This window comes from Labeo rohita, chromosome 5, assembly GCF_022985175.1.
Source record: "Labeo rohita strain BAU-BD-2019 chromosome 5, IGBB_LRoh.1.0, whole genome shotgun sequence".
NCBI lineage: Eukaryota > Metazoa > Chordata > Actinopteri > Cypriniformes > Cyprinidae > Labeo > Labeo rohita.
The window spans coordinates 34,212,793-34,228,626 of record NC_066873.1 but is presented as its reverse complement, the minus strand read 5'-3'; the positions used below and the strand labels follow the sequence as shown (position 1 = coordinate 34,228,626).

The 15,834-nt window shown below is 35.4% G+C and overlaps 1 protein-coding gene across 3 annotated transcripts in view; it reads right to left on the bottom strand.

The window, feature by feature from the left end:
- The window catches only part of tenm1 (teneurin transmembrane protein 1), a 190,192-nt gene that overhangs the window by 12,925 nt on the left and 161,433 nt on the right, over positions 1 to 15,834 (bottom strand). For all 3 annotated transcript variants that reach the window (XM_051110878.1, XM_051110881.1, XM_051110879.1), the window contains exons 24-27: positions 13,068 to 13,434; positions 10,178 to 10,688; positions 3,076 to 3,248; positions 2,647 to 2,906 (exon numbers count right to left, since the gene is read on the bottom strand). In XM_051110878.1, coding sequence (XP_050966835.1) covers positions 2,647 to 2,906; positions 3,076 to 3,248; positions 10,178 to 10,688; positions 13,068 to 13,434 — 1,311 coding nt within the window. The remainder of the gene's footprint in view (positions 1 to 2,646; positions 2,907 to 3,075; positions 3,249 to 10,177; positions 10,689 to 13,067; positions 13,435 to 15,834) is intronic.

The window sequence follows — 15,834 nt, the reverse complement described above, 5'->3', positions numbered from 1 at the left end:
CTGGCACATTGTGTCTTTGCCTGTCACCATATGAGGGACAGTGAGAAAATGTTATTGTCTTCCTGTGTCTTTTTCTCACATAAACCTACGTTTATGTTTTTCTCATTTATTATTATAAGTAGAGCTGCAAAATGATTAGTCGCAATCAATGGATTTAAAATAAAAGTTTATATTTACATATGTGTGTATACCGTGTATATTTATTATGTATATATAAATAAATTATTTTTTTAAAAATTGTATGTAAACACTTGGATATAATTTATATTATATATAAATATAAATATTTTACATATGAATCTAACTATTTTTTTTCTTAATATATACATGTATGTGCGTGTGTGTATTTATATGCACATAATAAATATACACAGTACACAAACATATAGTATATAAACAAACTTTAATTTTGAATTGATTAATCACAACTAATCATTTTGCAGCTCTAATTATTAGTGCTCAAAGCATGCAATTGATTAAATGTTTAAGGTAGTTTATTTCATTTACACTTTTACTACAACTATTTCACTCATTATATACTAATATATACCATCTTATGATATATATATAAAAAATTAATTATTTTATTACACAAGGACACATTAAATGAATCAAAACTGACAATAAAGATGTGTATAATGTTAAAAAAAATAGTTATATTTCAAATAAATGCTGTTCTTCTAAATCAGGGGTGTCAAACTCAGTTCCTGGAGGGTCGCAGCCCTGCAGAGTTTTGTTCCAACCTTGCTCCAACATACTATGCAGTTTTCAATTAAGCCTGAAGGACTTGATTAGTTGGATCAGGTGTGTTTAATTAGGGCTGCATCTAAACTCTGCAGGGCTGCGGCCCTCCAGGACCGGAGTTTAAATTTTTTTTTTAAAGGGGACATCAGATACAAATTTTACTTTTACATGGTTGATTTTCTGAGCATTATGACGTCATACTCCTCAGGCCCCGCCCACAACTGCTGACGGACTATCCCGTATTAAAATATTTCTGCCCTCAGCCAGCTGTACTCTGTCCGTCATTTTCTCCGCACTTGAGCCACTGTAGCGACAATAATGTCTTGTAATGCAGGTGTTTTGTAGGTGGATGTAAAAGTAAACATCAGTCTTCATTTTCTCCTGACATCAGAGCCACTGAGGACGCAATGAATTACTTTTGTTTTTGATGGTAACGTGTCACAAAATACACAAAAAATGGAAGTGAGTTGCAGGGTGAGCAGTAGCTCATTATCATTTAAAGAGACATGGACCGAAATGGCTCGCTGTAGACAAAGCTGTTTTTGACTAGGTAAAAAGGGTGTTTTACATGACCATTTTAGAATTTTATCATGCAAAGTGTGTTGCAGGAAGACTCTAAAGAATCATACCAACTTAGAAAATGGGCAACCGATTTCCCCTTTAAGTGTAACAATATTTCACTATGTTTTACTTTATTTTTGATGCAGCCCTGGTGAACATAATGAGTCTTCATTCAAAAGCATTTAAAAAATGTTACAGTATATCCTACGAAAACCATGTAGGTAATTGTTTTTGTAGCACCTGTAAAGCACACTAATACAGAATCTGCAACCAAGAAGTGAAACTGAACAGAGAAAGAGTGAATACTAGAAAGTATATAATACAGAAGAGAAAGAATTGTGCAGTCGATTTTAAGGGGAACTTGGAACAGGGTGTGAAGTGCAGAGTATAATGCTGTGCAGTGCCTGTAAGATGGTATATAGGCAGTGTATTAGAGAGTGTAGGTGTGTACTGTAGTCTGGTTCTTCCATTTGCACTAAACCAAACTCCCTTTAACTCAGTGGCCTTGGTAACATCCTGGGCAGCTATTAGTAGTCAGGGATGTAGTCATCTCTTATGTATACTTTAAATGGGAAAGACCGAAAGCAAAACTATTTTTTCAAGCTTAAGTTTCAAGACCATGTCAAAGCACCAACAACACAAATATCCAGTGTTTGTCTTCTGTCAGAGCTTCCCCCTACCTTTTTAAAAAGAAAATGTACATGTAAAATCAAATAAATAAAGCTTGTAGGGTATCAAACAAAATCATGCAATTAAAGCTTAAAACACAATAGTGTTAATTAAAGCTCAGTGTAGTACCATTATGAGAAATATGCAGAGTCAGAGGTAAGATTAGTACTCTTCATTTAGAATGACCCAGGTTCAGTTTCAAAGATGGAATAAATTATGTTTCTCTTTTTTAATAAATTAAGAAAAAAAAAAAACAGTTCTGTGGCAGCAGATGAATAACAGGAGTCGGGATCTCATTTGGTTCCATTTTAGTTAGCGATTTCACTGACTTGACCTCAGTGATGAATGCCGCATTTGCTGTGACAGCTTCACTTGAAGCTAATCATACGCTAGTGTTAATGTAATCTGAAAACTTGACTGTTCAGTACCAAGGTGAACACATAACAATAACTGCATTTTAAGTCTAAAAGCAATTCTAAAGCAACAAAGATTTTTAATTTTACTATCTCATTCCGTAAACACCTCACAAAACAATGTGTGATACTCTTATTTTGAATGGAAAATCATATTGCACTCCTGTGCATTACAAGCTATGCCCTGGTCACCCTACACAGAAAGCACATTATTGTTCTCGGCCTGCATTCATATGCTGTGTGTGTGTCTGTGTATTACCCTCAGTCTCCGTTCATATGCTGTGTAATTCCCTTTGGCCTGTTCACGTCTCTGTCTCCACTCTATCAGGCTGTGAGCTGGTTCCCCCGGCAACGTGATGTTGCACCTTCCGACTGTGGGATGGACGAGGCCAGCCGACGCCCCCGGCAACAGCCCGGATGACACGGTTGGTTCAGTGCTGAGAGTAACATCCATCCCGCTGGCATACGTCACCCACAGGGAGCCGTCATCTCTAACGCCGTACACACTAACAGAGTGAGCTGGACAGAGAGAAATGAACAGCTATATAAGCTTTAAAAGCACTACATTTATTACATAAATAATGAGAGATGAGCTTTTTTTGTGTGAACTGTCTTTTTAAATATGGCTAAAGTGTATTTGACATTATCATAATCACTAATCTGCAGATTCGCACACATACTCTCTCACCTTGTCGAAGTGTGTAGATGGTGTTATCCGCAGAGTGGTTTGTAATTATAATAAAGTTTTCCCTGTTGGAGGCAGTGGCTTCCACTCTGACAGCTTTCTCCATGTTTCCATGGAAACTGCTGACCTCTCCAGTCGGCAAGGTCACGTTGATGAGGTGTCCGTCAGAGTTATACCTGCTCATAAACACACTTTCTGTTAGTCTGTGTGTGTGTGAGAGAGAGAAAGACTGTAGTAAAGTTTAAATGAGTGAGTGTAAATGCATGTGCATGTAAGCGAGTTTAAAGGGGTCATATCATGCATTTTTTATCATTTTATTTTCCCCCGACGACATTTGAAACGCTAGTCAAGGTTTCGTGTGTCATAATTTAGTTTTTCATGACAATTTTCCATTCTCTGCCTGACCCTTACGACAGCAGTAAACAGGCTGTTTTTTGCTGCCGTGCCTTTAAGACCGCTGTGTAAACGCCCTCTTCGCATGTGAAATGAGAAACAAGGCTTTGCTTCGCTTACATGCGGCTTGGGTTTGCTGTTGGGTCCAATATAGTTCATGCTGCTGAATTCTTCAATAACGGCCTCTTTGCAAAGACTGAATTACATTGTGACAGGATCATAAAACAATCCACTGAAATGTGCTGAACTGTGAAGGTGGAACTGAAATGATCAGGGACCTTGTTAAAAATAAACTTCAGTCACACTTTCCTGCAGTTACAATGTAAAGGATGTTTTTATTGTTAGTTATACACAAATTGGAACATCAGTGTCTTTTTTTTAAGTGTCTGTTCTGCTTTTTCCTCGTTACCTTACTATGACTGTGCAGGAAAAAGAAAATCTGAAAATTAACTACTCACCTTATGTTATTTCAAACCTGTAAGAACTTTGTTCATCTTTGGAATACAAATTTAGATATTTCTGATGAAATCTAAGAGCTTTCTGACGCTGCAAAGACAGCAACGCAACTGATAGGTTCAAGGCCCAGCAATGTTGTAGGACGTCGATAAAATAGTCCATGTGACATCAGTGGTTCAATAAAGTTAAATAAAGTGGTTCAATAAAGTCAAACTGTTGAATAAAGTCATTATTTTTGTTTTCTTTGCACACAAAATGTTTTCTCATAACTTTTTAAAATTACAGTTGAACCACTGATGTCACATGGACTATTTTAACAATGTCCGTACTATTTTTCTGGGCCTTGAACATGGTAGTTGCTGTCTATGCAGGGTCAGAAAGCTCTTAATTTGTGTTCCGAAGATAAACAAAGGTCTTATGGGTTTAGAACGATATGAGGGTAATTATTTTAATTTTTAATTTTTTAATTTTAATTTTTGCGTGAACTATCCCTTTAATGTACTGATGTTTTGACATATGTACAGTATGTTCTGACATTCACTACCAGTCAAAAGATTTTTAACGTTTAAGGCCTGCATTTATCTGATCCAAAATACAGCAAAGGCAGTAATACTGTGAAATATTTTTACTATTTAAAATAACTGCTTTCTATTCAAAAAGATTTTAAAATGTAATTTATTCTTGTGATCAAAGGTACATTTTCAAAATCATTACTCCAGTCTTCAGTGTCACATGATCCTAAAGAAATCATTCTAATATGCTTATTTTGCTGTTCAAGAGACATTCATTATTTTTATTATTCTTATCATCAATATTTAAAACAGTTGAGTACATTTTTTTAAGGATTCTTTGATAAATAAAAAGATCCAAAAATCAGGGTTTATCTGAAATAAAAAGCTTTTGCAACATTATACACTATAGCATTCATACCATTTATTATTATTATTTTTTTTTTTTTTGCGAAAGAAATTATAGAAATTAATACTTTTACTTAGCAAGGATGCTTTAAATTGATCAAAATTGATGATAAAGAATGACAAAGATTTATAATGTTATTTTAGATAAATGTTGTTCTTCTGAACTCTCTATTCATCAAAGAAACCTTAGAATGATTTCTGAAGGATCATGTGACTGACTAATGATGCTAAAAATTCAGCTTTGAAATCACAGGAATAAATTACATTTAAAATTATATTAAAACAGAAAAGAGTAATTTTAAAAAGTAAAAATATTTCAAAATGTTACTGTTTTTGCAGTACTTTGGATCCAAAAAATGCAGAAGAGACTTCTTTAAAAAACATTAAAAATCTTACTGTTCAAAAAATTTTGACCAGTAGTGTATGTCTGCGTTTTTATTCTTATTATAAGATAATGTCGAAAAACGGCTGATTATCTCATGGCTGTGACAATTCTCCGGCATTCCACCAACTATGAACCCCACCTCTACTTCTATTCATTCATTACCAACTTCATTATTAAGTAGTCCAGGGGTTCTTAAGAGCTTTATTCAAGTCTCAAGCTGCAGTCCTGTCTTTGACAGCAAGCCAAATCTGTTTACCTTCATTATACGCAGGGATTAGTGAACTCATGAACACTGTGCTAAGCACACAGGACACAGTTTTATCCAACCGTAGTTTCTTCTGATGGACTTTTTACTTTGTCTACATTTTTATGAAAGTAAAGACTGAAATCTCCAACAGCAGCTTAAACAGCTTATTAAATGCACTAAATGTCTAAATGACAATTACATAAAGGTTATAGGATAGAAAACAACATTAGCTCAGTATAAAAGTCAATGCAAAGTCCGCAAAATGACAGAAAAACAAACATGTGGGTGTGAGACACATTATAAAGGCGAACGTAAAAACCGCTGATGTGCCACAGAGAAACAGGTGACTTGACATTTGAGTTTGTGTGGACGGCAGGTCATGTGATAAAATGAGTGGGCGAAATACTTCTGGCATGTTTCATTTCTCTTTCTCCGTTTCTAGAGTAGTTTTTAGAACTAAACAGCTCGAGTTTCTTCATCTTCTCTGGCCCTAATTTATTTATGTTGAATCAATGTCAATGCCAATTTACTTCATATACTTGTGTCTGGCCACCCACACTGATGTAAAAGAATAAAAGCTTTTCATTTGATGAAACTCTTGAGCTTTCAAAGGCCTGCGGTTTAGATCAAGAGACATCAGCCGCTGTGTTCTTCTCTACTCAAAATGTTGAGTCTGCTTGAAATGCTGGTTTCCTCCTCATCAACTTAAACATCTTAGGGACTTTTTCCTTCCTTCCCTCGATCACTGGGGGGCTGTAAGCCACTATTTTTCTTTGCCTTTTATCTTCTTTATTTTTCTATTTTCTCTAAAGCTGCTTTGGAACAATGTGTATTGCAAAAAGCGCTAAACAAACAAACCTGAATTGAAAAGGGACTAAATGGATTGACTGTGCAGGCGTAAGCACCTAATCCACATGGTTTATGTTACTGGATTCTCATTAAAACTCTACTGTAATCTTGTTCTAAAACTATATTTCTACATTTTCGGAGTGGAGCGGTTGCTGTGCGGTTACCAAGGTGTTCCGAGTCCTAGGAGCAACATTGATAGTGATGCTCACCTCAGCAAGCAACTTAATGCCTAGCTAGACGCATTTTTGGGCGTCACAGGTGCATTTGAACGTTTGAATTGATCATTCGAACGTCTTCGTCTCGCCTCACTGGTTGCAAGACACTTGCATCAAGACACTAATGCATGCATATTGAGCAGCCTCTCACTTTCGCAAATCAAATCAACAGGCACAAAATCACTTTGAAATTTCACTATTCCTCAATGGTGGAACGATCTTTTCAACTCCCTCAGGTTCCTTGCCACCTTCAAGAATGTCTATATTAGGGGTCTCAAACTTAAAAAGCCTTCGAGAACACCATTGAGGTGGAGGGACAAACATTTTAGTGGAGAGATTCTTCTTTCTCTTATAGCCAGCATGGCTCTGCATGTTTAGTTGACTAATGACGCCTGAGATTGTATTCCCGCAATTTTTGGTTTACAGATCAATCGGATACAATAGACGGCCCATTAAAAGACCAGAAACATCACAAGCTGCCTTTGATTTTGCATTTGACTCAGTGCTATTATTGCACTAACTCTTTATAAAAATAAATAAATAATTAATAAACTACTTACTATTCACACACTGCCTCTCCCTTTCATCTCTATTGTAGCTTGAATATTTCTGAGCAATTCTGAATTGTACTACTTCTCATGTTACCATAACTGATGATTCATTTTTTGTTGCATTCCTCATTTGGACATCACTTTGGACAGTGGCTAGATGAACAATTGCAAAAGGTAAAATGCCTTTAAGAGTGAAAGCAAAGTTTAGATAGGCAGCTAGGTGTTGTGACACAGCCTATCTGATCTGAAGAATGAAAAAAAACTTTTTATCTCAAGTCATTACTGCATGCATATCAGATCTAAGAAATTTCCCTGTACCAGGGGTGCTTGTTGACGAGTTTGCAACACCTACGTTGGCACATATTCTGCTTTGAGGTATGTTTCTGAAATATTCAGTACTTATTACTTCTGGATGGAAGGAACTGATCAAAGTCAACACACCATTTCCGCTAATTCCTTCGGTGTTGTGTGCAGAACAGAACGTTGCAATATAATTTGAATAAGCTTCCCCCGCTGTTGCTGAACAAGCTACAGGCTTATAGAATTGCATATGAACCCATTAAAAAATGATAAACAGATCAATTAACAAAAACTCTAACACTTTATAATAAAATTCAATTAAAAAACATCAGTTTTGTCACCATTTTTTACTCTATTATTATTTAAGGCTCATGTCAATTTAAAAAAATACTGATATATTTGAACATTTTTAATCTATTTTGTGCTTTGTTTCATTCTGCTGTTTTGTCTTTGTTGCAAAGCACTTTGAGAAACAAAACAAAACGTTTATTTAAATATTATATGTGACCCTGGAACACAAAATGAAATTGAGATTTATATATCATAAATAATATAAATAAATACACTTTTCATTGATGTATGGTTTGTTAGGATAGGACAATATTTGGCCAAGATCCAACTATTTAAAGATATGGAATCTGAGGATGCAAAAAAATCAAAATACTGAGAAAACCGCCTTTAAAGTTGTCCAGATGAAGTTCTTAGCAGTGCATATTACTAATCAAAAATTACGTTTTGATTTTTTCAAGGTAAGAAATTTAGAAAATATCTTCATGGTACATGATCTTTACTTAATATCCTAATGATTTTTGGTATGAAAGAAAAATCAATAATTTTGACCCATACAATGTATTTTTGGCTATTGCTGCAAATATACCTGTGCTTAAGGCATTTTTACTTAAAACGTCTTGTGGTCTAGGGTCACATATTATGTTACATGAACATGAACTAATGTTGTTACTAACTAAATAGCATGAACTAATTATGATAGAATTTCATTATACAAAAAAACAAAACAAAAAAACAACACATTTGCAAATGATAATAACAGAAAGCAATATTTTTGGGATGAAAACAATTTACAATTGCTATTTGTTAACACCAGTTAATGCATTATGTCATGAACTAACAATAAACAAGACATTTTAACAGCATTCATTAATTAAGGTTGTCTTATCTACCGAAACAGCCAGTCATTTTCTAAAATTAAAATATACTTTTTAACCACAAATACCCATCTTGCACTAGCTCTTTGTTCACAACTTCATGCATTATATAGTCATGTTGGAAAGGTCACGCATGACACGACGTAGGTGGAAGCACCTACTCAGTGTTTACAAAGTGAACCTCCAAAGAAAGTCAAACAGCCTTTACATAAAAAGGTAAAACAACGTTGTCAGATGATTTAGAAGTTGGAGGAGAAAATGAGATAAAGTTTTCACCCTACACAGATGAAGAACTAACCACGCGTGACCTTTCCAACGTGATTATGTAATGTGTGAAGCCATAGACGCACAACAGAGCATTTGTGGTTGAAAAGTATATGCGTTTTTTTTTGTTTTGTTTTTTTTTTTTGAAAATGATTGATCGTTTCACTAGATAAGACTCTAATTCCTCGGCTGGGATTGTGTAGAGCCACATTAGAACTGCAGTTTGGACCTTCAACCCATAGAAGTCCACTATATGGAGAAAAATCCTGTAATGTTTTCCTCAAAAACCTTAATTTCTTTTCGACTGAAGAAAGAAAGACATGAATATCTTGGATGACATAGGAGATGAGTAAATTATCTGGATTGAACTAATCCTTTAATAAACAACACTGTTAAAATGGTTTTGATTGTTTTGATTTTGATTATTTTTAGCTTATGATACCTAATGCATTCGTTAACGAACAGCAGTTGCAAAGTGTTACCACCCCAAAAACGTGATTATTGTGCTTATGCCCTGAGCCACGAGACATCAATTTAATGTTTGAGTTTACACTAGTATGCACCAGCAGGGGGCAGTGTCACACAACGGACCGAACACAGGGAGCCAGGCATGTGATCTGCCTCAACACTACACCATGAGCTGCATGAGAACGTGTATATGTGTGTGTATGTGTGTGTAAACACAGTGTGTGAAAGGTCACCGAGTTGATCAAACAAAAAGGAGAGAAAGAGAGAGAGGAAAAGAAGCCCCTGACATTTTCACACTAAATTAGAACTTGCAGCTCAGTCTCACAAATCCCTGAAAATGCCCATGCAAACAGTTTACACACACACACGCACGCACGTGCGCACACACACACTCACAGGTAACCTGGCTCTTTCATAGTGAAATCAGAAGAGGATACAGAGTTCTTTTCTTTATTGGATAGATTAAGGCTGAGTGATTTTCATTGCAGCAGAAAAACGCGCAGCTTGAGAAATCGAACTACTGCACTCTTTCAAACGATCTCAGGTAACGCTGTCGATCAGACTGTATTAGATTATTTTCCTTCTGATAAATTCTGATAAAGCGTGATTAGATTAGACGCAGGTAAAGATTAATCTATGCGGGGAGGGAATTTTGTTTTATATACAGTACAAACTTGCTACTATACCTGCTAATAAAACAGCTTTAGACTATCAGAGAGTGCAAGTGAGGCTGCGTGGCAGCCGAAACAGACTCGGGAAGCAACGACAGGATATGACACATGAAAACGAAGACAGATCGCGCTATCGAGCCCACCTATAAATCAGGCGATGCAGCGCACTCTCCTGCTGAGAGAGAGATAGACAAAGGGAGAGTAAAAGAAGGGCATCACTTACTCGTAGACAGTAGTCCAGCCGTTCTCATTGCTGATGGTGGCGAGCAGCCCCGTGTTGCCGTAGTAACTGAGCTGCGCGAGGTCGTGCGCGAGAGCCGAGATGCGCTTCAGCATTCCAGCGTTGCTGATGGTCAGCCAGTAAACCTGGCCGCCCGGGGCCACGAGCCACAGGGGCACGCCATTAGCATCGCGCCGCAACTGCGCTATCGTGCCCTCCCTGTTTGCTATGCTGCTCAGGTGGCCCTCGGGGGTGTATGTGAAGTTAAGCAGGTAGTCCCCCGTCACCAGGCTGCGGGTGAACAGGTGAGTACCGTTTGGACTGAACAGATACAGCTCTTGGTCCGCAACCGAGGTGAGCTCGTACAGCCCCTCGGGAGTGAGCTGAGGATGGTTAGCCGTGAGCCGGCGAATCCGCACGTTCCCGAGGTCAGCGATGTAGAGGGAGCCATTAGGAGAAACCGCCAGAGATGAGGGAGACTTCAGCTTGCCGTCGCGAGCGTAACCTCCATCACCTAGGGACGAATTCATGGAGAGAATGAGAAAGAGAAGCAGGGAAAAAAAAGGAAGTCTAGTTCATTAGGCATTCAGTGTTGGGCTTAACGATTAACCCTCAGAGACCCACTGCAGTAAAATTGCAACACTTGTCTACAGTAGTTAAATAATAAAGATTTTTCAATAATTAAACCTGCGTATAACAGCAGCCCAGACTCCTAAATGTGTCATAGCAACACATTTGGCAGGGAGATATTTACAAATTGAATCTCTCAGCATGCTAAAGTCACACAACATTGCTGCCGACTGACACACTGCTGACTGGTTTGGATCAGATGCAGCAAAAAAAGTAATTTGCACAAAAAAGCACTAGACCTGTAAATACGCTGTAATAGATAATAAGCTGCAATTTTTACTTTACAACTAAATTAAATTTTTGACAGAAGTCTGTTACGCTAAGCAAGGTTCCATTTATTTGATTAAAAAACAGCACTGTAAAAACAGTATTGTGAAATATTACAATTTTAAACATCTGTTTTCTATTTAAATTGTGTCTGTCAGTCAATTACAATTTTTAATCTAATTAATTACATGATGTTTCAATTAATTAATAGCAAAACAAATTTGACAGTGAAAATAACCACAAAAGATCATTTAAAGCTATTTTTTGTTTTCTTTAGAAAGAAATATTTTATTTAATTCAGCATAAATTTATTACACAAACATTTAGGCTGCAACACCCTAACGTAAACTATGGAACATAAAAGAAGAGAAACATCTATAATAAAAGTCATTAGCAACTAAAACAGTCTTCAAAATTCCTTCTTTTATGTTTCACAAAAGAAAAGTTTGAAATGAGGATGAGTAAATGATGACAGAATTTTTTTTCTTTAATGATTTTAAATATTTCTTTATTTATTTTTGAATGAAATTACACTCTAAATAAGAAACTAAATCTGCCAGCAGGTGACAGTAAATGTCTTTATGAGTTATTCATTCATTGGATTCATTCAAACGGCTGATTTATTCAGGAATGAAGTAAATGTCTGTCTTTATGAATGGGCCTTTGAATCACTGGTTCACATGATTCGTTCAAAACGCAGATTCATTCAGAAACTAAACACCACTGTGTTGCTCGAAAACATGCAATTCTGCTATGGCTTCAAAGGTAATATGTTATCTTCAAAATTTAGCAAAAACATATAATATTGTGTTTAAAATCACATTTAAGCTCATGATAGATCAGAACAAAATCAGCACTCATGTCATACTGCTCTTGCTGTCCGTATGATATGCAGTATATAAATGCAATACATATAAATATGAGACAAAAACACATACAGGTGCATTTTTTGCACCAATATCTTGAATTTTAGTACATTACTGCATTTATGGAGTTGTTGCCCTGCATCATATTTGTCGACAGTCAACTGTATAAAATATAAGATGACGCCAGAGCGTTAACTGCGTTAAAATATTTTAATCCTGCTATTTTTCATAACTAATTAATTAGGTTAACATGTTAAACTGACAGCCCTAATGTAAATATATTTTTAAAATGTCATTAATTATCAGAAGTCATTTATCCAATCTTTACTGTCATATGATCCCTTAGAAATCACTGAAATTCTAATTGTGGAAAGACTGAAGTTTGAAATGTTAAAAACAGCATTTATTTAAAAAGTCTTTACTGTCACTTTTGATCAATTTAATGGATACTTGAAGAATAAAAATAATACTTTTCTTCTTCTTTGTCTTCTTCTTCAAAAAGATCTTACAATAACATTAAATATTATGTCAATCCTCTTCATATCATTATATAAGTAGGCTAATAAATAATATAACATCATCATACCAAAAATATAGGCAGAAGGACAATTAAGTAAATCACGGATTAATTATTCCTAATGATTTCCAACGTCAAATAAAACATTAGTGTGTGTAGGAGGGCCGCTCTCAGATGAACATACTCAAGTTTCAGCTATCCAGCTTACTGGAAAGGCTTTTACAGAAGTCAATGCAACTGCACAGTCGGCTAGCATGCATTTGGAAATAATTTTTCCAGAACTATGAAATTTTAAAGAGTGTCAGAGGATTGCTCTGAAATTAACATATCTTAATTCCAGCCTCCTAGCTTGCTGGGAAGGTTGCTCGAGAAAGCCAATTTGTATACTTGATTATAAAAGTGGTGAAATTTTGCTACCTTAAAATCCATCCCAGTGTTGCAATTTTTCAAAATTCAGCCAAGACTAAATATGCATTAAAAAATCATCATTTTTAGAACCAGTGGCTTACTAAAAAAAGAGTTTAACATGGAAAAATAACACATCATTAATATGAATAAGCCTCTCTGAGGGCCAAATCACTGCGTTTAGCACATTGGTGTATGTTTATCTCACCTGAGAAACACTCGCAGTTGGGGTCAATCTTACAATCACATTCGCTGGTCGCCCCCGCGATTATGACCATTTCTCCATTTGTCGACACCTCTTGCACACGGCTGTGCTTTCGGTCGTCAGTTTCGGCGATGTACAGAGCCCCCAGGTGGCTGACAGCGATAGCTTTCGCTCCCTCCAGCACAGAACGCACTGCTGTTTTCCCCAGAAGGACCGGTTCAATACTGGCCATGGGGCAATGGATGGGTCGTCCAGCAACCACACGCACCTGCTGGGACTCGCTCACCTGGAGCACAAGGTTATTATCGAGAACGTAGAGAGAGTTATCCAGCGGACTCACTGCCAGGTCTGTGGGCCACTCTAAACGCACCTGTGGATACACAAATATATATTATTAACTGCTATGAATGTGAAAAGTGTGATTTCCATCATGACAGATTTTACAGGCACTCTCATCTCCTCATGGCCTATTCAGATGTACTCTGTCCAGCTGACATGAAGGACAGTAAGTTATCTCATCTTGACTATCATTACGCCGATTTACACGTAACATCAGTGAGCAAGACTGTTTTACATTATATATACAAGGAAGAAATGAAACAGGGAGGAATGTGAAAGTACCAAACAAGTGAAGAAGAAGAATAACTTGATATCAAACTGTGTCTTGTATTGTGTGGACATGGTTTGGATTTGCAAAATCTGAGAGCGCGCAGAAGAATATTGTCTGCAAACTGTGTCGCACGCCGGTCATCCGGAGGTGGAAACGCCAAAGCTACTTTTCACCATTGGAGGTGGAAAAACCTCTTTTACCAACAAAAAAGGAAGTATTCTAAACTATGACAGCCAAAAGATGCATCCTGCATCCATGGATCCATTTAACAATGTTAGTTCTGCTGCTTTGATTCTCCTTTGAATTCTAGTGATACATGGTGCGAAGCTGCCATTGCACTGATGCTAGACATATTTGTTATGAATTTGCACCAAAATATAATAAAATAATTTATGTTTATTATTGTAAATTATATTATATTTTATACATAATATTACATATACTATAATAACATTACATATATATATATATAATATCACACAATACATTTACATTTAGCGGACGCTTTTATCCAAAGCAACTTACAAACGAGGACAATGGAAGCAATCAAAATCAACAAAAGAGCAATAACATGCAAGTGATATTACAAGTCTCACTTAGCCTAGTACACTTAGAAAAGCTTTTTTTTATAAATAATTATATAATAAATAAAAAGAAAACAGATAGAATATTTAAAAAAAAGCAAGATAGTTTTCTTTTTAAAGTAAATAGAGTAAAAGTCTAAAAGGGATTTTTTAAAATAAATTATAGAATTAGAATAGAGAGTGCTAGAGTCATATATATATATATATACACACACACATACAGAGCTGGGTAGATTACTTAAAAATTGTAATCTGTTACTGAGATAATATAATCGGACTACTTTTTGATTATTTTTGACCTAATTCGTTTATTAAACTGACTTAAACAGGACAATAATGTATAATATTGATATAAAAATACAAAGAGTAAGAAAACATATTGCATTTGTTGTAATTAATAAGTGTAAGTGCATAAGTAAGTGCATTAAACATTATATTACATCAAGGTTTCCCAAACTGGGGTTCATAAAGAAACTGCAGGGGTTTAATGAAAAGCTAACAATTAATTAAATCATAAAAAGGTAAAATTAAAATACTTTAATTTAAAAAAGTATAAAAACACACCCAATGAAAGAAAAATTTAATAAAAATTAATCTGTTCATCAGTAGTTGAGAAACATGTTGAGAAACTTTTTTTTTTTTTTTTGGTAAATCCAGTGGTCAAATGCTGACCATGATGGATGTTTGTGTGAGCATCCACAAATCTGAAATTTCTGAATGTTATAAGTGGTAAGGTGTTTTAGAAAGGAATGTTTAAAAATCAATAAATGTGGAATAGTTTATTCCTTTTGTGTGAATAATATGTAATGATGTAATCAATAAAAAGTAAGCCTGATTATGAGTATTTTAAAATGTAACTTACATTACAGAGTATATATATTTTGTGAAAATACGAAGACCAAATAATCCAATAAGATACAGTACCTTTCATTTGTGAAGTATTTAACTTAATGGATTATTAAAAAAAAGTACAGTTAATTAATATATATACCAAAGTAACTTGATTGTGAAGATGCTAACGACTTAATAGAAACAAAGCCAAAGCAATCGTCTTCCGAAATAAAATCAAACATACTATTCAGACATAATATTATACTAAAATAATATTATACTATTAATATATGTAAAATTTATGCTGGAAAGTTAGAACAAGTAAACCATGAATATAATTTTTTTGGTTTAAAATCAAGGTCCTTTTAGGGCAAGTCAATTAACTTCAGTCATGCAAGTACAGCTCCTATCTCTTTGAATGGGGAAACATTAAATTCTCCAGAATTGTTCACCAAGTTTTTGATTAAAATACATATCTGAAATCATCAATAAAATATGACAGCAACTGTCTCTGTCTAAATGTTGTTTCTTATGCTAAAATAGAATTAAATGCTTATTTTTCTGGCTAGACCAGCCATCGCGCATGAGGATTCATAAGCACGCGTCTCAAAACAAACACTGGATTCTCCCATTCGAAAATACAGCAGAATTGCACCATCTTTGCATGTCTAAAGTCTTTGTTAAAAAAAAAAAAAAAGCCACTCACAGTCAAATCTATGGTTCACTGTCATTAAAATAACCATGT